Below are 23,048 nucleotides of genomic sequence, written 5' to 3'. Positions count from 1 at the left end.
GTTGCAGATGCGGCTCGGATCTGGCGTGTCTGTGGCTCTGGCGTAGGTCGGCCGCTGTAGCTCTGATTCGATCCCTAGCCTGGGAACCTGCATATGCCACCGGTGCGGCCCTACAAAGCAAAAAAAAAAAAAAAAAAAAAAAGAAAGAAATTCCTGGAGTTCCCTTGTGGCCTAATAGTTAAGGATCTGGCCCTGTCACTGCTGTGGTGCGGGTTCCATCTCTGGCTTGGAAACTTCCCCATGCTACAGACAAAGCCAAAAAAGAAAAAAAGAAGATTCCTTATTCACACTTCTCAGAGTTAAAATAGTGGCATTTCTATTTTAATTTGCTGGAGGACTTTGTTGTTCCTGCTGTGGCTGGCACTCGGGGCCCAGCTTTCCATCCCAGGGCATGCTCTGTCTGGGCACATTAACTTCTGGATACCGCACAACCTGCTCCTTGCTTCTCTGGACCCAGAAGACAACCCAGGCGGCACAGTCTGCTCTAGAGCCAGAAACATCCACACGGTTCTAGGAGCTTGAGCGAAATGAACCCGTCCTTGCCTTGAAGGGAAGGCCAAGAGAGCTAGGGATCGACCAAGAAAAACAATAAAAATGGCAAGAAGAGGAATAGTATTTTTCTGTGAATATTTCGCGTTATCTCATTTCCCCAGGCTGCCTTTTCACCAGATCAAAAGCCGAACCAACACTTAGCCCTGCTTACCAACACTGTTCATTCAACAAAAACAAAAATAATACATCAGTGAGACCAAAGAAATGGTATGGTGCCCTCCGCATTTCTAGAAGTTTCACAAGCAAGCAATGTATTAGTGGGTGAGACCTGATATATGCAAACATACCTCAAAGACCAAATATTTCTGGGAACAAGAGCTGGAAAATATCAGTGGAGTCTGGCTCCGTGTAGAGGTGCAAAAGCTGGGATGTGTGTTGGAAATTCTCAGAAGTGGTCCTTGAACCAGCCGCCTCCGGTCACCTCAAACGAGTGTGACTTGCAGGCCAACTCACACATCCAGAATCAAACACTGAGAGCGGGGCCCGCCATCTGTTCTCACAAGCCCCCCAAGAGATTCCGCTGCTCCCCCAGGGCTGAGGACCACTGCATCTGCGAACTAGCACTAGGCTCGGGGAGGTGTGGAGGCTGCAGGGCTCTGGAAGCTTCTCTTGTCTCAGCAACTCAGGGCTGCCCTCGGAGGATCCCTCAGCAGCTAAGGAGGTATTTCAGTGGAAGCCCAATTTTAAAATTTGCAAATTAATTCAATTCCATTAAAAAAACATGTAAACACTCTGCCAGCCCAACACCAAGTTGTCAATGGGTCTCATATTTACCAGCCTCTGATTCTATCAAGTTTTTCTCCCTAAATCACCTCTCTCAACAAAGATAGCCTTACAAACAAACAAACAAAACCATCATCATTGCCATCAAATTATCCCAGCCTGAAACAATTCAATAGTTAAAACCTACATCCCATTCTAAGCACGTTGCTTGACCTCTGGGCTCCCCGGGCACCCTGCCAAGGATGCTGTGCTCCCATGTAAGTGGCCCTCGAGGAGGGACCGAGTGGGCAGGAGGTCACCAGTGGCCCTGCCCCTTTGCAGCTCTATCGTCTTAAACCAAGAAGGTGCCTGTGGCTAATTCGTGAGTCCTTTTTATTTTTTATTTTATTTTATTTTATTTTTATTTTATTTTCTGCTTTTTAGGCCACACCTGCAGCATATGGAGGTTCCCAGGCAAGGGGTCCAATCACAGCTGTAGCTGCTGGTTTACACCACAGCCACAGCAGTGCGGGATCCGAACCACATCTCTGACCTACACCACAGCTCACGGCAACGTCGGATCCTTAACCCACTGAGTGAGGCCAGGGATCAAACCTGTGTCCTCATGGATGCCAGTCAGATTCATTAACCACTGAGCCACGATGGGAACTCCTCGTGAGTCCTTTTTAGAAGGACCCCTGGGAGGAACATCGACTCCAGGTGACCTAGAAAGTTGAGTCTCTGAGTTTGCTGAGCAGAGGGTCAGACTCTGGAATATGGGGGTGCCCCTGAGGCCATGCCATTCACTCCAGGAGGCAGGACCCACTGGGCCTGGCCAACCCTTCCCATCCGAGCTGTCCCTGTTAGTTTCCGAGCTAACACCACGGCTGCGCAAGCCCCAGGCAAACCGGAAGCGGGTCAGATATCCCTTCCGTTGGCTTCGAATCCCACCTCTCTCTTCTAGACCTCTCCTTTCCTTTTATTTTTTTTCTTTTCATGATTTTACATTTTTGAAGTGACATGGGATGGGCTGGGGCTTGGTGCATACACATGCAAACACTCTCACCAGTCTGCATAATCAAGAAGGCCAGGGAGAATTTCCACCCAACTCTCATCACTCCCCAGCCTCCATCCCCAAATTCCCTTTCTCAGAGGCAGGAGCCCTACGTTTCTTGTGGCCCAGGGATGCCAAGTCTGTGTGTCTTTAAATCCTCCCCTCCACCTCTTAACACCATTTTATTTTATTTTATTTTATTTTTCATTTTTGGCCACCCTAAAGCCTATGGCGTCCCCTGGGCCAGGAATCAGATCTGAGCTGCAGTTGTCCAAAGCTGCGGCAATCCTGGATCCTTTAACCAACTGCACCAGGCTGGGGGTCAAACCCGAATCCTGGCACTGCAGAGACACTGCCGATCCCGTGGCGGCACAGCAAGAACACCTCAACACTGTTTAAAAAAACAAACAAACTAGCACATACTGTAAATATAGTTTAGACATGGCTTCTTTCACTTAGTGTGTGTCTGGGAGAATCCGAAGGCCTGTGGAGTATTTCACAGTATGGACAAATGATAATTTATTTTAACCAGGTCCCTATTGATAAGCAGTTAGGTTGTTTCTAAAATCTTGCCATCACAGCAATAGTCCAGCAGATGGTATATATCTGTTATAAGTATCTTTGTGCCTCTGTGCTATTGTATTTTTAGGGTAACATTCTAGAAGTAGAAATTAGAGCTCACGGAGCTTGTGAATTTTTAAATATTGATGTATATGACTGAACTATCCCCCAAAGAGCTGACCGATTTCCACTCCCATCAACAATAGATACAGCCATTCTTTCTCCTGCTCTCTCGGCTGCTTGGCACTGAATGCCTCCCTTTTTACCAATTTGATAGGAGGAAAGCTAAGTCTTGCTGTGATTGTATTTTGCTTATATTTTACTGTTGATGAGGTTGCACATCTTTTCACTGGCTTAAAAGCCAGCTGCCTCGTCTATGGACTCTGCTCATACCTGGTGTCCACCCGCTGCCCCACCAACCCCATCTCCCCACCCCACCAATGCCATCCCCCTGTGGTGGTGTTGCTATAATGCCTTCATTTTCAAAACAGATATAATTCACATATCATGAAATCCATGCTTTTAAAGTGTACAATTTAGGGCTTTGGGGTATATTCACAAGGTAGTACAACCACATCCATATCTGGTTCCTGAAGGTTTTCACCACCTCGCAAAGACGTTCCTTGAAGAGTTCATCTCTGTTTCCCCTTCCTCAGCCTCCCAGCAACCGCTTATTGCTTCCTGTCTCTGTGGATTTGCCTATTCTGGACATTTTCTACAAAGAAGATCAGGCAACATATGGCATTTGTATCTGGATTCTTTCACTTAGCGCAATGTTCTCAAGGCTCATCCGTGTGGTGGCAGGGAGCAGTGCTTCCCTGTTGTAGATGGTTAAATGTGCTCTGCCTTGTGGATATGCCACGTTTTGTTTATCCATTCATCGGGTGATGGACGTTTGCGTCATTTCCACCTTTTGGCTGTTATGAATAATGCTGCTCTGAATATTTGTGTACAATTTTTTTTATGTAAACATATGTTTTCATTCTCTTGGTTATGTACCTAGGAATGGAATTTCTGGGTCATATAGTAACGCGATGTCTAACTTTTTGAGGAACCATTAAAAGGCTTCCCAAAGCAATCGCACCTTTTTAACATCCCATCTGTAACGTGTGAGTGTTCTGATTTCTCGGTGTCCTCAGCACCCCTGGTTATTGTCTGTCTTTTTGATAATGGCCAGCCTAGTGGGTGTGCAGTGGTATCATGTTGCGGTTTTGATTGCCTTTCCCTAATGACTGGAGATAGTGAGCATCTTTTTAGGTGCTCATTGACCATTTGTATCTCTACTCTGGAGAATATGATGTCTTCTTGATTTGGCTGCTTTTCCCCAACCTTCTCCCCTCAGTCCCTTATCTCATGTTGCTTTCTGGCTAGTTAATCTCAGTGCCCCAGGGGTCCCAAGCTAGCTGTGGCATGTGGAAGTTCCCGGGCCAGGGGTCGAACCCACACCACAGCAGTGGCCATGCCAGAATAATTGTCACTCTTTAGCAGTGTTCTGTATAGCCTGAATTCAACCTACGCTCACCTGCCATCCCCAAAGCTTACCCTTTGTGTCCTAACAGCTGAGGGCTCTAATCGAATGCTACGTGATTTTCCCTGGCAAGGTTTTTTTTCTTTGTTTTAACCATTTAAAAGGTGTTTAATGTTGGATATGTGGTCAACGTTCCTGCTGCTTTGCATCCCTGCCACCCTTGGGGGTGGGAGACATCACATGGCTGCCAGAAATGTGAATCTCTAGAGGTTCTTTGGGGAAAGTAATCTGGCCCTGTCTATTTTTTAAAATCAAGTGCACATTAATTGGGGTACAGCAATTCTTCTGTACCTCTCTTCTAGAGAAATAAAGCACTCATTTGGGATTTTTGATCTTGGAGGTTTTCCCCAGTGTTGTTTGTAATGGAAGTGGAGAGAAAAATGATTTGGAAACTATCAGATTGTTCATTGATTAGGCAATGGCTTAAATGTCTTTGGGGTAAGGAATATTTTCTAGCCATTCAAAACAATAAGGTAGAGTTGGATATATTTACTGCGAGGGAGAACTCTGGTTCTCTTAGTCTATCTGGGCTGCTCCAACAAAAATACCATAGACTGCATAATTTAAACAATATCCTTTATTTCTCATAGTTCTGGAGGCTGAGAAGTCCAAGATCAAGGTGCCAGCAGATTCCTTGTCTGGCAAGGACCCTCTTCCTGGCTCATGGCCATCTTTTCACTGGATCCTCACAGGATGGAAGGGGCAAAGGAGCTCTTTGGAGCCTTCTTTATTTTTTTTAATTAATTTTTTTTTTTTGTCTTTTTGCCATTTTGGGGGCCGCTCCCGTGGCATATGGAGGTTCCTAGGCTAGGGGTCTAATCGGAGCTGTAGCTGCCGGCCTACACCAGAGCCACAGCAACACCAGATCCGAGCCGCATCTGCGACCTACACCACAGCTCACGGCAACGCTGGATCCTTATCCCACTAAGCAAGGCCAGGGATCGAACCCGCAACCTCATGGTTCCTAGTCAGATTCGTTAACCACTGAGCCAAGAGGGAAACTCCTGGAGGCTCCTTTGTAAGGACGCTAATCCCATTCATGAAGGCTCCACCCTCCTGACCTAATTACCCAAAGGCTTCACCTCCCAAAACCATCACAATGGATGTTAAGTTACTGCATATGAACTTGGAAGGGAACACAAATATCCAACCCATAGCAATGATACATAGTAGCAATCAAAAACTGTATCTAAAATCATCCTATTTTTATAAAACCTAACAACCTCTGTGTACACGTATGGACAAAGTTTGATAAGCCATACCGCATGGCAGATGTTCATTCTACTGCAGACAGGGTAGAGACAGGGAAAGAAAAATGTTGACAGGAGTTCCCATTGTGGCGCAGTGGAAACGAATCCGGCTGGTAACCATGAGTTTGCGAGTTCCATCCCTGGCCTCACTCAGTGGGTTGAGGACCCGGTGTTGCCATGAGCTGTGGTGTATGTAGGTTGAAGACACAGCTTGGACCCTGCATTGCTGTGGCTGTGGCTGTGGCTGTGGCTCTGAATGGACTCCTAGCCTGGGAACCTCCATGTGCCACAAGTGCAGCCCTAAAAAGCAAAAAAAACAAAAAACAAAAAAAAACAGAGAGAAATTAATGCTATCTGGGGTAAACACATGTTAAATGTGTTTTATTATTAAATTCAGAGAAAAAAATCAAGCATCTCGTGTCTTTGAGTGGCAGTGTTGGCTCATATTGGAGCAAAGGCTGGTTCTGCATTTGAATTATCTTCATCTGTTGCTGATTTTGGTATAGGCATATGAATGACAGGAAATGTGTGAGTTAAGAGGAGGGAAGTGGAGAGGGTTGCTAGTGCAGCCGAGCCCCCCAGTGACTGACATTCTCTGCTGGATGCAGGGGATGCTTTCTTGAAAACGTGGGGTGAGTTACCTTTTTGCCCCACTTAACATTTGAACCCAGCATTTTCATCACCAAATGTTCAGACACGCTGTATTCAACTGAGAGTTGAGAATTCTTCCCTCTTGACCCCCGAAACTCATTCCTTGCTTTTATTTATGCTAGACTCTCTTGGAAAAGACTTTCTGGGTTTTTAATGTTGAGAAGGAGAGCATGAAATCTGATCATTCAGGGAAACTGTCAAATCTAACATCTTCCTCCCTAAATATCAGCCACGTGAATCCTTATTTCAAAACTTTTAAAACAACACATGCATTTGCACAACACAGAAAGCCACAGTTGGCAGTGTCATTTGACTCCTGCAGCCTGACTGCGGAAGGGTCATTTTTGCAAAACTTTTTGAGGTCTTTGTCCGTTTTCCCCAGGCCTATCGTAATCCTTTGAAATTCAAATACAGTTCTCTTTTAAAGAATTCAGTGTGTCATCAACTACTTTCCCTTCCATTTTCCCTTTTTCTTTGGTGAACTATCTTAACTCTGCCAGATCCTCATCCAACAACAGCTTTGTATGCAATCTTTATAGGACTCCACAAACTTCTCTATCTGTTGCAAGATTTACGGTATCCCTTTGCAATTAGTGGGCATTCGATTTCCTCTTTATTTAGCCTGTATCCTGACTGATCACCATACTGACACATAGGAGGGGGGTGTCTGCGTGAGAAATTCTAAGAGGACACTCGGTTTGTGACTATTAAGTGTGGTGACCATTTCTGCGTCCCTCTTTAACCTTAAGAGCAAGGAGGATTTGGATAATGAATTCATAAAGGAACTCCAGGACAAATTTAGCCATTTTTTAAAATGAATGTGGGAGTTCCTGTCGTGGCTCAGCAGAAATGAATCTGACTAGCATCCATGAGGACACAGGTTCGATCCCTGGCCTCGCTCAGTGGGTTAAGGATCCGGGATTGCCGTGAGCTGTGGTGTAGGTTGCAGACACAGCTCAGATCCCGTGTGGCTGTGGCTGTGGTATAGGCCTGAGAACTTCCATAGGCTATGGGTGCAGCCCTAAAAAAGCAATAAAATAAAATAAAATAAAATGAATGTGGCCGGGGGGAGGGGACAGATGGGGGTAAAGGATTCCCAGATGCAAACTACTAGGTATAAAATAGAAGAAAACAAACGCATATATCATACAGCACAGGGAAATATGGCTATTGTTTTGTAATAATTTTGAACTTAGTATACGCTACAAAAATATTGAATCACTATGCTGTACACCTGAAACTAACATTGTAAATCAATTATACTTCAATTTTTAAAAAAATACATAAAAGGTTAAAAATTAAAGAGAACCAAAAAAGTACAGAACTCTGCTGGAGGTACTGGGGATGCGGCTGTGGTCAGAAGAGGCCAAGTCTTCCCACTCAGGGCTTAAATTCTAGTGAGGAGGAAACAAGCACATGATGAATTAATGAAATTTTTTTTTTCAGAGACTGAGGAATGTTCTGCAGAATCCACAGAGTGACATGGGGCTGAGCGAGTGGGGATGAGAGGGGAGGGCTGCTTTAGCGAAGGTGGGGTCTCAGAAGGCCTGACCTGGGGCCTGAACCATAACCAAGTAGCCACAGAAGACGGCAGAGGAAGCGTTCCCAGGGGAAAAGACCTGAGGGTGAAGGGCTTTGGGGAGGGACAAGGTTGGTGTGCTGGGAGGTGAGAGGAAGCACACAGGTGCGCTGAGGTTCTGATGGCTGCGGTCCATGGAACAGAACCTAGTCTAGGCTCATACTGCACAATCCAGAGACCAGGTGGGGAGCAAGGAATAGTGACTTTACTTGGGAAGCCAGCAGACTGAGAAGGGAGTGGACTAGTGTTCTCAAGAGCCGTCGGCCCACGAGTTCCCTTGTGGTGCAGTGGGTTAAGGATCCAGCATCGTCACTGCCAGTGACTTGGGGTAACTGTTGCGGTGTAGGTTTCATCCCTAGCCTAGGAACTTCTACATGCTGCAGGCATAGCCAAATTTAAAAAAAAAAAAAAAAAAAAATCTTAGGAGTTCCTGTCTTGGCTCAGTGGTTAACAAACCCAACTAGCATCTATGAGGATGCAGGTTCGATCCCTGGCCTCGCTCAGTGGGTTAAGGATCTGGCGTTTCCGTGAGCTGTGATGTAGGTCACAGATGTGGCTCAGATCTCGCATTGCTGAGGCTCTGGCGTAGGGCAGCGGCTACAGCTCTGACTGGTCCCCTAGCCTGGGACCCTCCATATGCCGAGGGTGCGGCCCTAAAAAAACAAAAAAACAAACAAACCCCCCCCCCCCAAAACAAAACCATCTTCCCTGAATTAGAATTGAGGCTTCTTTTATACTAAAAGAGGGTGTGGCTGGTGGTTGCAAACTTCTTGGTGACAAATTCTTTGTTCTTGCAGCTGTCCTGGTTGGTAGATCTGTTCATAACATTGCTATAAGCCTCTAACAAGATAATTGTTATTTTCTCTTCTGCAACTTTTTGTCTCTGTTTAGATGGAAAAGGGTTCCATCTTTAAAGGTCAGAGCCTATCCTGTATCATTCAGGCTCCAGGCCACATTTTTTTGACATAGGTTCGGAGCCACCAAGACGAAGCAGAGGAGCAGAATCACAAAGGTTACATCTATAGGAACAGAACCGATATGAGGTCAAGTCTGTTCTTCACTGTCACATTTGGACTTGACTTTAATTGCAGTGAGGCCCGCTTTGGATCGTTTCATGCAGATGAACGATATGCTCTAATTTTTATTTAAAGCAAACAAAAATCATACACAAATGTTTGACATATGAGAAAGCGCAGCCTCCCCCCGTCACCCCTACCCCCATGCATAGCTTTTCTTGAAAATCCACTCATTCTCTTGTGGAATAAAAGTGCACATTTTACTTTGTTCCACTCATCTTTCCTCCTTTCCTCTTCTGTTCTTGCTGCTTCTGCAACACGTTGTTAGAAATTTGAGCTTCGGAATCAGGCAAACATGGGTTCAAATCCTGACTCCGCCATCATGCGCAGGATAAGGTTAGAAAGTGCCTTTATTCTCAAAGTTTCGGTTTCCCCACCTGTAAAGTGGGCATGAAGATGGTACCTAGCATATATTTGCTATAACACATAAATAAAACATTTCTTGTTACACACAGCATTTACCATCATGGCCGGCACCTGGGCAACAGTCAATGACTCTCAGCTATTGTGTTTATAGTTGTATCAAGTGAAAATTGTAGCTTTGGCACATTTAAAAACCAAAACAAAAGATGGCCCTTACTCAGAAGTTCTGAAGAGGAAAATGAAAACCGTGTGTGTGTGTGTGTGTGTGTGTGTGTGTGTGTGTGTGTGTGTGTGTGTAATAGAATTCTAATGAAGGAGTTTGTTTTAATTAAGACTTGGCGCTTGGAAAAAGCATTCTAGAAATGGCTCTGGCCAAGATCCTTAGTTTTCTCAAGATAAATTAATTCCTATCATTACTATCTTAAAAAGGGTTTCCAGAGCACCAAGTCTATAGATTAAACCATAGGAATAATTCCTTTCCTTAGGCTATTTAGGAAGTTAACTAGTAATTGTAGTAATAATATGTAAATGTAACAAAACAGCTAATATTTATTAGCTCTCCAGCACATACGAGCCTATGCCAAATCTCTTGTAGGAGGTACTTCGTTTCATCCTCCCAGTCACTCTTTGAAGAAAGCACTTATTTTCTGGTCTATTTTATAAGAAAATTGAGGCACAGAGGTAAAAAATAACTTGCCCAGGTCACACACACAATATTTTAAGTTAAATCCAGGTCTCTCTGATCCACTGTATAAGTTCTTGACAATTACACAAAGATGCCATCGGAAGTAAATTCTCCATCACATGGCTAGATAAAATGACTTTCTTAAAACACGTGTGGATGTGTGTGTGCATACACACACACACACACACACACTACACAGTATCTTTTCTGAACTAAGGGCATGAACATATTCAACGCTCCTAAATACTTGGGTGCTACCATTTGCGTTCTTCCTTGATTTCTTTTTATCTTCCTTAAACTCTTACACATTTTTTTTCACGGAAAGTAAAATCTCTTTGGCATGTCATCTGTTTGTCTGCTTTATGAGAAACCTTTTTGTTGAAACCAGATTCCAGATGGGCTTCTCCCAAGATTTTTCATAGGAATTCTGGTCATCTAGCAGGAACTTTTTATTCTTTCCGTGATAATGTGAGGAAGGGAGGTAAATGAGCCCCATCTTTGCAAGTGTATAAAACCTGGAACTCCAGTGGGTTTTCTTCCTATTCATTCACAGATTGGATGTGTGTGTGTGTGTGTGTGTGTGTGTGAGAGAGAGAGAGAGAGAGGGTTAATGTTTTACCACATAATTTGTTTTTTAACACTTACTAAGATCTCAAGTAAATCCCCAAATGTATTTTTTGTCTTCATTTTTACTAAGAAGACAAAATGTTGATGGGTGCTTCTTTGTTTCTATCCCGCTCCTTAGGATTTAACTTTCTCCCGTTTCCTTTCCTTGCCCCTCCTTCACCCCATGTTAAATGTCTCCTAGGCATATTTGAAGAGCCTGGAGACAGCTTCTCAAGGAGAAGGATTGCTATTAATTAGCAAGTGAAATCAGTACTGACCAATACCCTGAGATTCTCTCGGAGTCACTGAGTATGTACTTAACTGAAACTGGCATAAGTGAAAAAAGAAGCGGGGGGGGGGGGGAGGGAGAGAGAGAGAGTTGCTAGCTATGTAATGGTGCACCAGCTTCAGGGACAGCTGGATTCAGGCGTCCAAATGCTATCATTGGGTATCTGCTCCATGGATCTCGTGGGTCCGCTTTCACCTGTGTTGGTTCTCAGACAAGCACTCCCAAATGTGATGGCCAAGGCCACAGACTCCATATGCACCCTCTTCTGGTTTGCCAACCCAAGTACAAAGATTGTAACTCTGTTTTAGTAGGTTCGGCGAAAATCATAGGATTTATTTTTATTAGTCTAGCGTAGGTCATGTGCCCACCTAGGAGGTGAGCATTTTAGCAAGGGAAATAGAAGCTCCAGGAGATCGACTTGGGTAGGCACTCCCCCAAGTATGGAGGGCAGAGCTTCATTGTTCTGGATTGTCCCATCTAAGAAGTCCTAGTTCTTCCAAGTTATCAAAAACACGTTATCCATTCTCTGATATCAAGAGCTATGGTTTGCATCTGCTGTGACTCTAAATGCACTGACGTCTAGTCTAGAAGCCTGGATGTAAGGAATGGATCCTTTATCAGACCAATATATTGGCACTTTTTAAAATGTCTGTCCATAGGAAGCTTTGTTTTCAAGGACTTTTTCTCTGATTGTAACACTCTTACTTATCACTAGCTCCTCTGGTTTCTAGCCAGAGAATAAGGAAGAGAAGCAAAAGACTAATAAAAGATATCAGTTGGTGTTCTTGGCATTTTGAAAAGCCCTTCCTTGTTTTGAATCTTAGTCTCTCCCTTTTTGTCAACTGTCTCCTCTTCTCCTGGCATGGGGCACCCCCACAATTCATTTATATTCACTCTGACACTTCAACTGCTGACTTGCTTGGCATCCTGACCCATCTACCCATCACTTCCTTATTCTCGCTCGTTCCCTTCCTCTTCCCTTCTGAGCATGGCAGTCACCACAATTTTGAAATCCAAGACTACAGAAAAAAAATGGTTGAGAAGAGCTAGAAGATACATCCACTATTCATGCAAGGTGATTTTCTTGGGATCCAAGTTTATGAGGAACCCCTAGTGCTTGTCACAGGTCTGTGCCGTGTCATCTCTGCTCCTCGATGTGCAAAGAGGAGACCACCGTTCTGCACAAGAATCTATCTCTCTTTCTCTCTGTCTCTCAGTGTCTCTCCTTTTCTGTTCGTTCTTGACTCCGGACACTGAGATACTAGAGTTTGACGAAAACAATAGCTAATGGATGTGTGTGTGTTTCTCAGTACATAGAAGCAGTAAGAGAAGATCTAACGACGTCCTCGTTCTCTCCTTTCTCTATTTTCTTGCAAACAGACACTAAGAAGTTGTCACCTATAAACTACACAACCACAGTATCTGTCAATTATTGAGCCCTACTAAGGAAAAGGCAGGGTTCCTGATCCTCTGCATGAGTTTTCTCCTTTAGACATCACGACAACCCTGCAAGGAGCTTGTATTATTTCCATTTTACGTGTGCAGAAATTCAGAGATTTTCAGTGACTTGCCCAAGGTCACACAGCTTCTCAATAGAGAATCCTGATCTTTCACTGCGGTTTCAAATTTTGTAGTGTTATCTTTTTCCTGAATATTCAGCTGAATATTCTATTTCCTGAATCTGTCCCCTTATAAACTGCACCTAGAAGAAGGCAGTTCAGTGAGGTCAATGCAGAGTTCAAGACAGCAGGTGGATTCTGGAAACAGCGCCCCCTCCTTGGAGGAGGCAGAACCTGCATCCACAGTCTTGCGCAGGTAACACTTCTGCCCAAAGTCCAATCCGCCTTCTTGTGTCGACATCTGTTCTTCCAGCCTTCGAAACGGAAGCCTTCTGTTATTTCTTTTTAACATCACCAGTATTCGCAACAGACTGTGGTAATGTAGGTCTATGGTAAAATAAAGAGCATGAACCTTGGAGTCAGATTTCTGTGTGCAACCAGACTCTGCTTGCTGGGCAGCCGTGGGAAAGTGAATCAACCTCTCTGGCTGTCAGTTTTCTCACTCGTGAATAATGATAATAACCAACGCTCATGACATTTGTTGAGCACTTACTATATTCCAGGCACTGTCTGGTGTGCCTTAAGAATAGTAACTCACACAATCTTCCCAACAAAGTTATGGGGTAGGTTCTACTATTTGCCTTATTTTACCAGAAAATCGAGGCACAGACAAGTGAAGTAACTCAGACTTCAATAGACAATCTAGCGTCAGTGTGGCTCTCCGACGCGAGTTTTGCCCTCAAGGGACCTTTGGCAACAGCCAGGGACATTTCTGGTGGTCATGACCAGGAGGTGCTCCAGGCACCTGGTGGGCAGAGGCCAGCGATGCTGTGAAACACCTTACAAGGACCCCGGAGCACAAGAACCATCTGGCCCCACGTGGCAACAGTCCCGAGACTGGGAAACTTGTTCTCCTAAAGCCACAACTACCGACCTGCCTCGCAGTTGGACTCGGGATAATTTGCTCCTCAGAGGATTCCTGGGGCCATAAAAGAAGATAACTCGTGTATCACTAGTACTGCTGACACAGCACCTGGTGTGTGCGTCCCGATAACAGGGCTTGCCCCCTCTAACCTTTTGCAGAAGAGCAGGTTCAGAAGGCATCTTGCTAACTGACTGCAGCTCTGCAGGGGGACGGAGCACAGCACAGTCCCCGTGTGCACGGTGGCCTCTGTGCTGGGAAGGCTTGGAGTCCATTAGCAATCCCTGAATTTCCCCGCTGGGTTGAATGACCGCTGTTTCTGTTTGTGTTTGCAGTTGATCTGGGAATAAGTGTCCAGGAGGATAATGTGGCCACTTCTTCTCCCAAGACAATGGAGATCAGCGCTGTTGCGGATGCCAGCGGAAAGAATCTTGGGAAGGAGGCCAAAGCCGAGGCACCAGCTGCTAAATCTCGTTTTTTCTTGACACTCTCTCGGCCTGTACCAGGACGTACCGGAGACCAAGCCACGGATTCATCCCCTGGGTCAGTGAAGCTTGATGTCAGCTCCAGTAAAGCGCTAGGGAACAAAGACCCGAGTGAGCCCATGGCACTTCCGGTGGCAGCTGCATCGGGGCGAGACCCAGATAAAACCCCCGGGCAGACCCCGGCCCAACGTGAGGGCCTCTCTGCCCCGTGGGGACCAGCGCCGAGTCCACCTGAGGCCGGGGGAGCAGCCCCCTCCAAGCCGAAGGACTCCGGCTTCTTTGACAAACTCTTCAAACTGGACAAGGGACGGGAAAAGGCACCGGGGGCCGGCCAGCAGGAAGCCCGGAGCGCGGAGCATCACGACCAGGCCGTCGAAAGTCCTGCATCATCCCCGCAGGCAGACGATGTCCCTGCAGAGACGGTAAGTGCTGAAAGGGAGGATCCACTTGCTCCTAATGCCAGCCTGGGCGGGGCGGGGCGGGGGGGGGGGGCAAGGTGATTGCTCCTGTGTTGCTCTGCCATCACCGAGGGATCCTGACCAGGTATGAAGCCCTGGATCCCTCTAGAACAAACAGCACATTGCAGCGCTGCGACTGCCCATGCTGCGTGGGCAGGAACATCTGCTGGGAGAACAATAACAGCTGTGGCATCTGGTTGATGTCAAAGAAACAAGGAGGTGGGTTAGATACAGATGAATTCGTCCTTCCATTTATCAAAGGCAGAGGTGGACAGGTCGCACGTGTGATCCACGGAGTCTGCAGGGAAAGGCTTTAGCAGAATAAAAACGGTCCCTAAAAGATTTCAAATACCTTCCCCCCCCCCGCCCCCCGCCTCCGTCGCGGCAGCTCATTCGGAACGTAGTATGTTTATCATCTTTTGTTGGAATGCATTTCATTTCTTGCTTTTAATCGCCTGGACTGATCTTTAACTATCTTTTGCACTCAAGTGTGCATTTGAGTAAAGAACTCTTACAGCTCTGGGCAGACTCTTTTATGTATTAGTTACTAGTTACAAAGCTGGAGTAATACCTTTGTTTGAAAATGGGATTTTTTTTTTTTTTTTTTTTTTTTTTTTAAGGAGGCATCTGAACTGGTTGCTTTCTTTCCTGCCCCAAGAAAGGCAAGTTCTTTTGATCTTCAAAAGAGCATTTGCTTTCAACCTTGAGAGTTTGTTTGTACTGGGGGGGCCCAAGAAAAGAACTCCTTGAATAAAGAAGGAAATAAAAGTAGATACATTGTATTTTAAGACACTTATTTCCTTAGTTAATGGACTTTGAAACAACAGTGTTTTTCAAAATTTGGGAATAAAGTGCTTCTAGTTGAGGTTAGACCCCGGGGGAAAAAATTAGATGGACTGTTTTTTATTCCATGGTGGAGTCAATATATTTGTCTTGACTAGCATTCTGCCAAGTTCTAATAATAACACTGGCTCTCATTTATTTAGCATTTACACTGTGCCAGGCTCTGGTCTAAGGACTTCCAGATATTATTTTCCTTCAGGAAAATGAGTACCACATTCATCTGTGGTTTTACTGCACCCAGGGTGGTGTCAAGAATTATACTGTACCTATTAGACACCAGCTGAAAACTCTGGACAATTAGACTAGGGGAAAAGATAGTAGGCACATGTGTTTAGACCCACGCACTCAGCATTCTTGTTGTTTCTGGACATTTTAACCCCCAGGACTGATTTTTACGTTTTCTTAAAAAAGGTAGAAAAGTTGCCCTTTAAATGCCCCCCTTCCCCAAATGCACCAGTTCAGGAGCCAATCGAATACCTATCTGTATAATTCGAAGTGAGCCTTCAGATGTACCCAGCCATCAGGTCTTTACCGGGTGGGACACTGCCAGGCACAAGTGAGGCAGTGCCACAGTGGTGGACAGGACAGAGTCCCCGTCCTCAGGGAGGGTGTGGTCTAGCGAGAGAAGAAGTACAAAGAACTCAGTTATGATGCAAGGTGCCCAGGGCTCTGAGGGAGGAGACTGAGTTTTGAAGAGGATGTCTAGACTCCTCGGGAGAATTAGCCTCACTGGCCCAGGGGGCATCTTCCATCACGTGAGTAAACCTGGAGCCCGTGAGGTTGTCTTGGCGCTGTAAACTGCTCATCAATATTCATGAATATTTGAGAAGCTTTTAACTGCTTTACTTTGCGTGGGAAGCCCTTGTTCATGGTCATTATTGGTCACCGCGCCTAAGACCATTCTGAGGGTCCGAGTTTTTGAGTAGTCACATGTCTCATGTACGCAGGCATCCCAAGCCAGCCCATTGCCCGAGTTCGGAAAAGACTGAGTTATTTACAGGAAAAGAAGGAAGGACTGAGCTTTACTCACCTTTGGGCAGGTGTCTCAGGATGTATCCAAATCCCCATCGCAATTAAGTAAAACCGGCTCAGCCTCTGATAACCAACCTTTGAACCATAAGACCTTAATGTGATCAATCCATTCGTATTTTAAGAAAAGTGGGAAAAGGTTTTAGAATTGTGCTTTATCGGCTTAGATTTTTTTTTTTTTTGGAACGCTCTTAAGGACAGCAACCTCAGTTGGAGTGGAATAAGTTCCAAAATGAAATTTGATTCAGAAGACGGGGTCTGTGCTGGGAACTGGCTGGAAGTTAATGTAGCAAAAGCCCTGTGGGTGACATTTGGAAGTTACAGGAACCTCCTGGGAGATCCAAATATTGTAACTTACCTTCCTTTTGGAATCAGGGAATTTGTTTCCTTAGAGTCACCCATGAAATTTGCCTCCGTAACACTACCGATTTCTATTTTGGGTTGGCAGTATCATTTTTGGTTGGCAGCCCGCTCTGCACTCTGTGCTAATAAAACATGGAGAAGTTATGAACCAGCCACTCATTTCTCCTTCAGCCCGTGACCTTAATGGATCCCCCAATACACACATCTGCAAAGCCTTTTAACAACAACAGCCACGAAAGCAGCCTTCTGATTGATAGGATTTCTGATTCCATCCCTGGCTGTGGAGCTGTATTTGGGTGGGGGTGGGGAGTCGATTGTTCCAGAAGTGTAATGAAAGGCTCTAGCTAGCCCTCCGAAAGTAACAGGGATAAAACTTCTCAATCAATGGCTTGCTTGGTGGGAGTGCCACATTATGCGTATGTGCCCATTGATGTATTGATTCAGAATTCCTAGGGTAAATTATGCCTTGGGCTCAGCCTGTCAGCTGTCCCTCCCCCTCCCCCAACCCCCCCACACCCTTCCCCCTAGTTTTACTGCATGCCCCTTATTGGATTGGAATTCCAACCACAGACCCACAGAGCTGTGAATTGGGAGAAAGATGCCACCATTTCATTCTCAGGGAAACACACAAATCTTCTGTGTTTTCCAAACGACAATCTTATTTTTGTGCCTTATAAAACTACATTCAGAGCATAGCATAATTAAAACAAGGCCAGAATTCATGAACAAATAAACCATTTACTACATAGGCCAAAGAAAAGATAAATTATATGCCTGAAAGGTTTCACTGAGCTGTGATTCACACAAACCAATGTGTTGGCAGGGGTAAGGTTTTGTTTTGTTTTGTTTTTAATTTTCCCTCCCCCCAATAATTGAACCAGAACTATAAGATACACATTTAAGAAATTAATTCCTCCCCCCAACTGATCGCATAATGAAAATCTGACCTTTATTGGTTAAAAAAACCAAACACTGAATTTCTGTTGTTACTGGTGATTCTAGAAGGGTCTTTGTTTTAGAGTAGGGGGAGGTGCTTGAAGTGTTGCCAAGCACAGATTCAGGAGATTTAAACAAGAAGATTCCTTTTCTTTTAGAAGTTTAGTTACATTCTGCAGTTGTTGTTTATGCAATTGTGCAAAGCATTTGAAAGATAAATCATGGTCCTAAACCATGAAAATTCATGGAATCTAGTAAGAGACATGCGTTTTTTAAGGGGGGTTATGATACGTGCATCCATCCTCAGATTCATTCAGGCTACAGATATTAAGAGAAATACTCAGGGTTTTTCCTCCTCCTCTCCTTGTCTCTTTTGAACACACGCCGTTCAGGCTTCTGTCCTCTGTCACACCTGCTCTTGGTAAAGCGACCACGGCGTTGCCCCTCCCGCTACCCCTCACCTCAGCTGCCAAATAGGATGCATTTCCATCCTTATCCTCGGACCCAGCCTGCCACCCCTTCCTTCTCAAAACATCATCTTCACTTGATTTGCAGGTTCTCCCACCTCCCTGGCCTCTCTGCTTTCATCTTTTGTGCTGAGTCTTGTCTCCTCTAAACGTTGGAGTTGCCCAGAGTTCAATTCTTGGATGTCTTCTTTCACTACACTCACTTCCTTAGAGCTCTCCCCTAGTCCCGAGGGTTTACATACAGCCATCTGCTGACAAGTCGCAAAGTGATGTCTCTAGCTTAGATCTACCCCTGAACTCCTGACTTCAGTATCTAGCTGCCCGGATCGCTCCATCTCCATTCAAATGTACACTGAGCATCTCAGCTTCCGCATGTGCAAAGCTGAACTCTTCACTGACACCCAGCAGCAACAACCAAATATCTAGTTCTTCATTCCACAGGCTTCTCATTTTAGTCAATGGAAACTCCATTCTACTACTGCTCTTCAGTGGTAGAATTCAAATGAAAAGAGTCAAGATCTCTGGAATCTTTTTCTATGGGATATAAAGTAGTGAATTAAAACATAAGCATTGCAATCAAGTAGTCTAGGTTTCAACGGTGCCTCTGTCACCTGCTGGCTCTGTGACCTTGGGCAAGTTACTTAACCTCTCTGGGCCTCAGTTTCTTCATCTGTAAAATGGGGATGATAATAGCATCAAGCACATTTCCCCATTATTCAAATTTGTGAAAATTAAATACGGTAAGTCATGTAAAGGATTTAACAGAGAAATATTGCATTCTGAGAAAAAAAAAAGTTAGCTATTATCAGTATCGTGGTTTTCTTCCCTATTGCTACACATTTTAGTCTTTTTACTTCCCTTCTATAGTCCCCAACCCAAGCTCACAGAGATAGCACAATTGAATCTACTTGGAAAGCCACATAACCAAAGGCATAAGTCCTAAATTGGGTTTAAAAAAAAAAAAAAAAAAAGGTGCAGAAGTTGTAAAGTTATCTTAGAAATAGTAGAACTTAAATGCTTCTACCCACAAGCCCCAGTGTCTTTGTCTGATGTTCAAGGGTCTCTACAAGCTTCCCTACCTGTGTTTCTAATTGTATTCCCCCCCACCCCCCCGTTCCCTTAAATTTATCTGGTCAGAATGGCCAACACATGAGCTGTGCGCCTACCATTGACTTCCTGGTGTTTTCTCTGCCTGTATATCCTTCTCTCTCTGTTTATCAAACATTTCCGGAGTTCCCGTCGTGGCTCAGTGGTTAACGAATCCAACTAGGAACCATGAGGTTCGATCCCTGCCCTTGCTCAGTGCGTTAACGATCCAGCGTTGCCGTGAGCTGTGGTGTAGGTTGCAGACGTGGCTCGGATCCCGTGTTGCTGTGGCTCTGGCGTAGGCCGACAGCTACAGCTCCGATTAGACCCCTAGCCTGGGAACCTCCATATGCCGCAGGAGCGGCCCAAGAAATGGCAAAAAACAAACAAACAAACAAACAAACAAACAAACAAAAAAACATTTCCTTCACCTTCAAGTGTCAAGTTCTCCATGAAGCTGATCAGAGGTCCCCCCTCCTGGGTGGTTTCTGATGACATGAACCCCCCCTGGTATATTTTTGTGACAGCCTGTGTGTTAAGGGAAATTCTGAGATAAAATCACTTCGAATCGTCTCATTGAGACATCAGAACTTACAAGGGAATTTTTAATATTTTTGCCATTTTCCAGATGAAGAAATCCAAGCTTTAGAGAAACCAAGCAACGTACTCCAAGTTACACAGCTAAAAAAGAAGGGTCCGTCTCCAAAGCTCATACTTTGCATGCTCAGTATTATGTTTTTACCAGTGATTTGAAATGGCACTGAGACGGCTGCTCTGGAAAATTGAATAACAATAATGTAAGGAAGTGCTCTTCAAAAATGTGAGCGCGTGCAAAATTGGAAATACCAAGTTAATCGCAAAAAGAAAAATAAAAAGCATCACCTAATTCCAGCATTAGAAAGACAAGCAAATTGTAAGGTGTGTTTTTTACTTACTTCTGTTTCCTTCCTCTGACCAGAGCCGTGACATTTCAACAGGGAAAGAGAACTATCCCCTCAAAAGATTTTGTCATTACAGAGGGAAAACGCATCTCAAATTATGCAAGTTATAAACTAAGCAAGGTTTTCAGCTCCAGCACTACAATTTTTATGAACTTTATAAATTAACACTAAGAAACGTTTGATATGCAACATTTATAGTAGCGGAGCTGACATGCAAGTGTTAGGAGCCTGAATGGTTTGGGAAGGAGTTTAAATTCTACCACTTACTAGCTGTGTGGCAGAGTCCGATTATAACAGCTGCCCCTGCTTTTAGTAATTTGTTATTCCTAGGCTGTGTAGTAAGCATTTCACATACCTTATCTGCTATAACAACAGGGTAGATATTTTTAGGGCCATGTAACAAATGAGGAAACCGGTGCTCAGAGAAGTTAAGTTACTTGCTCAAGGCCACACAGCTAAATGAATGGCAGAACTGGAATCGAGATCTAGCAGTCACCCAAGCCTGTTACACTTAGTCAATTCAAAACCTTGTGTTTCCCTCCAGAAAAGGAAGATGCCTACCTAGAGGCTATAGCAAGGATGGAGATGATACGGAAAGTCAATAGTAATGATCTAAATAAAAGAGTGTATGTTTTAAATTGTCAGAAAATTAGAAAATAGAGAATTACGAAACAGGTCAAATGGTCTTCCAGCATGACGGAGTGCATATAGTATACCATCTAGGGTGCCTTTGGCTGCAAATTAAAGAAAAAAAAAGCTTCTCAATCAATAGTGGCTTCCTTAATGAGGAGAACATACTATTTCTTGTGAAGAATAAGAATTCTAGATTCAGTGGTTTAATCTGGTTCAGCATATTCATGGCCCCCGTGTATATCTTTCTCCATTACCCTCTGTGTTTCATCTTGGTTCACAGGCTTGTGGTTTTTCTTTTCTTTTATTTCTTTGTGTGTGTGTGTGGGGGGGGTGGTATAGTTGTTGTACAATATTATGTAAGTTGTAGGTGTACAGCCGTGATTCACAAGTTTTGAAGGTTATATTCCATTTACAGTTACTATAAAATATTGGCTTAGTGGTTTTAAAAAGGTTGCTGTACTCCAAGCAGTGCATATAGTCATAATGTCCTATTAAATGAAATAGGAGTTTCCTAAAATTTACTCATTGGTGAAACTGAGTCACATGTCTGGGTAGGGGTACAAGGGGGAAGAGGGGTTGGAAAGTTCTGCCAGCAAAGATGATAAGGCACAGGTAGAAACCAGATACATTATTTCCTATCCAACTTTATGTTAGGAAATCATTAAGTGAGTGGCTAGTAAAGGCTACTATGATATCCCCTTATGGTAATTTATTTAAATACATTCATGGCACTAGCTCTTAAACTTAACTATGACACACAGTAAGAAATATATTTTACAGCTTGACCTGATCTGTAGGCATATACATGAGACAAAGTATCCACAAGATGATGCTATTCTTACAGCATGTAACATAGGCTGGTATTTTCTATTCTTTCTAGTCTATTTTGTTTGATGGCTTTTATTTTTATTTTGTTTTTGTTTTTTTTCGGCTGCACCCACGGCATCTAGAAGTTCCAGGGCTAGGGACTGAATACAAAGCCACAGCTGCAACCTACGCCACAGCTGTGGAAATGGCAGATCCTTAACCCACTGCAGGGGGCCAGGGATTGAACCCAAGCTGCCGCAGAGACAATGCCAGATCCTTAACCTGCTGCACTACAGCAGGAACTCCTGTTGGATGGTCTTAAATGCTAGTTTTGCCCCAGGAATTATGTTCCAATCCATTCATAGTCATAATCTGAAGTTTGAAAAATTCTTTTCTGCCGTCATCACGCTTTTCAGATTTGCAACAGTGATCTTGAGGGATGTGACTGTTTCTTATGAAAGTGGGCATTCCCAGGGCACACTGCCCGTCACACCTTGGCATGCGGTAATGTTTGTCAGATAAACCTAACAAGAATAAAGATGGTACACATCATGTTACAATTTTTCAAAGAATGTTAGAATATATCGTTGCAATTTCATTATCAGCTCTGCCTGATGCAACTTTAAAAAAATGATCTTAAAAAATATATACACTATAGATGCCTTCACTTAGATAAACTACGTACAACCATGTATCTCTACTATTTATTTGGTATTTTTCAGTCTTTAACATATCATAGTGTTAAACATCATGGTTGAATATCAAGTGAATTGTGTTTTGCAATGAATTTGCAAAATATATTTTGGGTTTATTTCCCTTTGGTGACATCCACTCTGATTCTCTCCTTCCAAGATGATAATAATAGCCCTGATTTATTGAGTGTTTACTAACCCACAGAGAGATGAAGTAATTTGCCTGAGATCACCTGGGGAGAAAGTAGCCGAGCTGGTATTTATTGCCTACACACTTAGCCACTGAGCCTATGAATTCAAAAAAGAGGGAACACTCAGTGCCTTTTGAAACATATCTTTTTAAAATTCCTGAAGCTAGAAGTTTAAATTTCCCAAACTGATGTTCTGTGGACTCATCAGAACAAGAAGATCATCCTTGTAACAGGGCTTCACCATCAAAAGCTTTGGAAAATAGTGCTTGCTTTATACGCTCTCCTAAAGATTCACGGTGGTCATTAAAGGCTCTGAGAAGTCCTGTTTCTCAGACTTATTTATTCACACAACTATCAGCCATCTAACCAATTGGGTGTATCTTCCAAGGAATTGTTCTTCTAGGAAATGCCAAGCTGGGCATGTAAACCAAAATTGGACCATGGCATTTTGTAAGATGCAGAAGGCCACCGACAGGTTTTATTTGACCTGCACAGTGTTTTAAATAATATTTGAATTAACTGATAACGTTTTGAAATTGACACATTTGACAGTATTTTTTAATTAGGAGATTTCAGTAGAATCCCATGTTTCAAACATTTCTGAAAACATGGGAAATTTCACCCTGTATTCCCAGCTGGGAGTGAGCTGTGACTGCCCTCGAGGTGGGGCTTTCGCTCCCCAGTTTACCCAAGTCCCCACCCCTCCTTATTGTTTCCAATAGTACAGCATGTGAGTTGTC

At 44.0% G+C, this 23,048-nt stretch overlaps 1 protein-coding gene across 18 annotated transcripts in view; it reads left to right on the top strand.

Moving 5' to 3' along the window:
* The window catches only part of BCAS1 (brain enriched myelin associated protein 1), a 118,179-nt gene that overhangs the window by 26,589 nt on the left and 68,542 nt on the right, over positions 1–23,048 (top strand). For all 18 annotated transcript variants that reach the window (XM_085002517.1, XM_021077194.2, XM_085002520.1 and 15 more), the window contains 1 exon segment: positions 13,713–14,284. In XM_085002517.1, the coding sequence (XP_084858643.1) occupies positions 13,713–14,284 (572 nt within the window).

Source organism: Sus scrofa, chromosome 17 (assembly GCF_054392235.1).
Source record: "Sus scrofa isolate SSC_HxYL_T2T_F1_AM1 chromosome 17, Sscrofa_HxYL_maternal_Yorkshire_Landrace_v2.0, whole genome shotgun sequence".
Lineage (NCBI taxonomy): Eukaryota > Metazoa > Chordata > Mammalia > Artiodactyla > Suidae > Sus > Sus scrofa.
The sequence above is the reverse complement of the archived record's forward strand: the minus strand, read 5'-3'. Positions and strand labels throughout refer to the sequence as shown.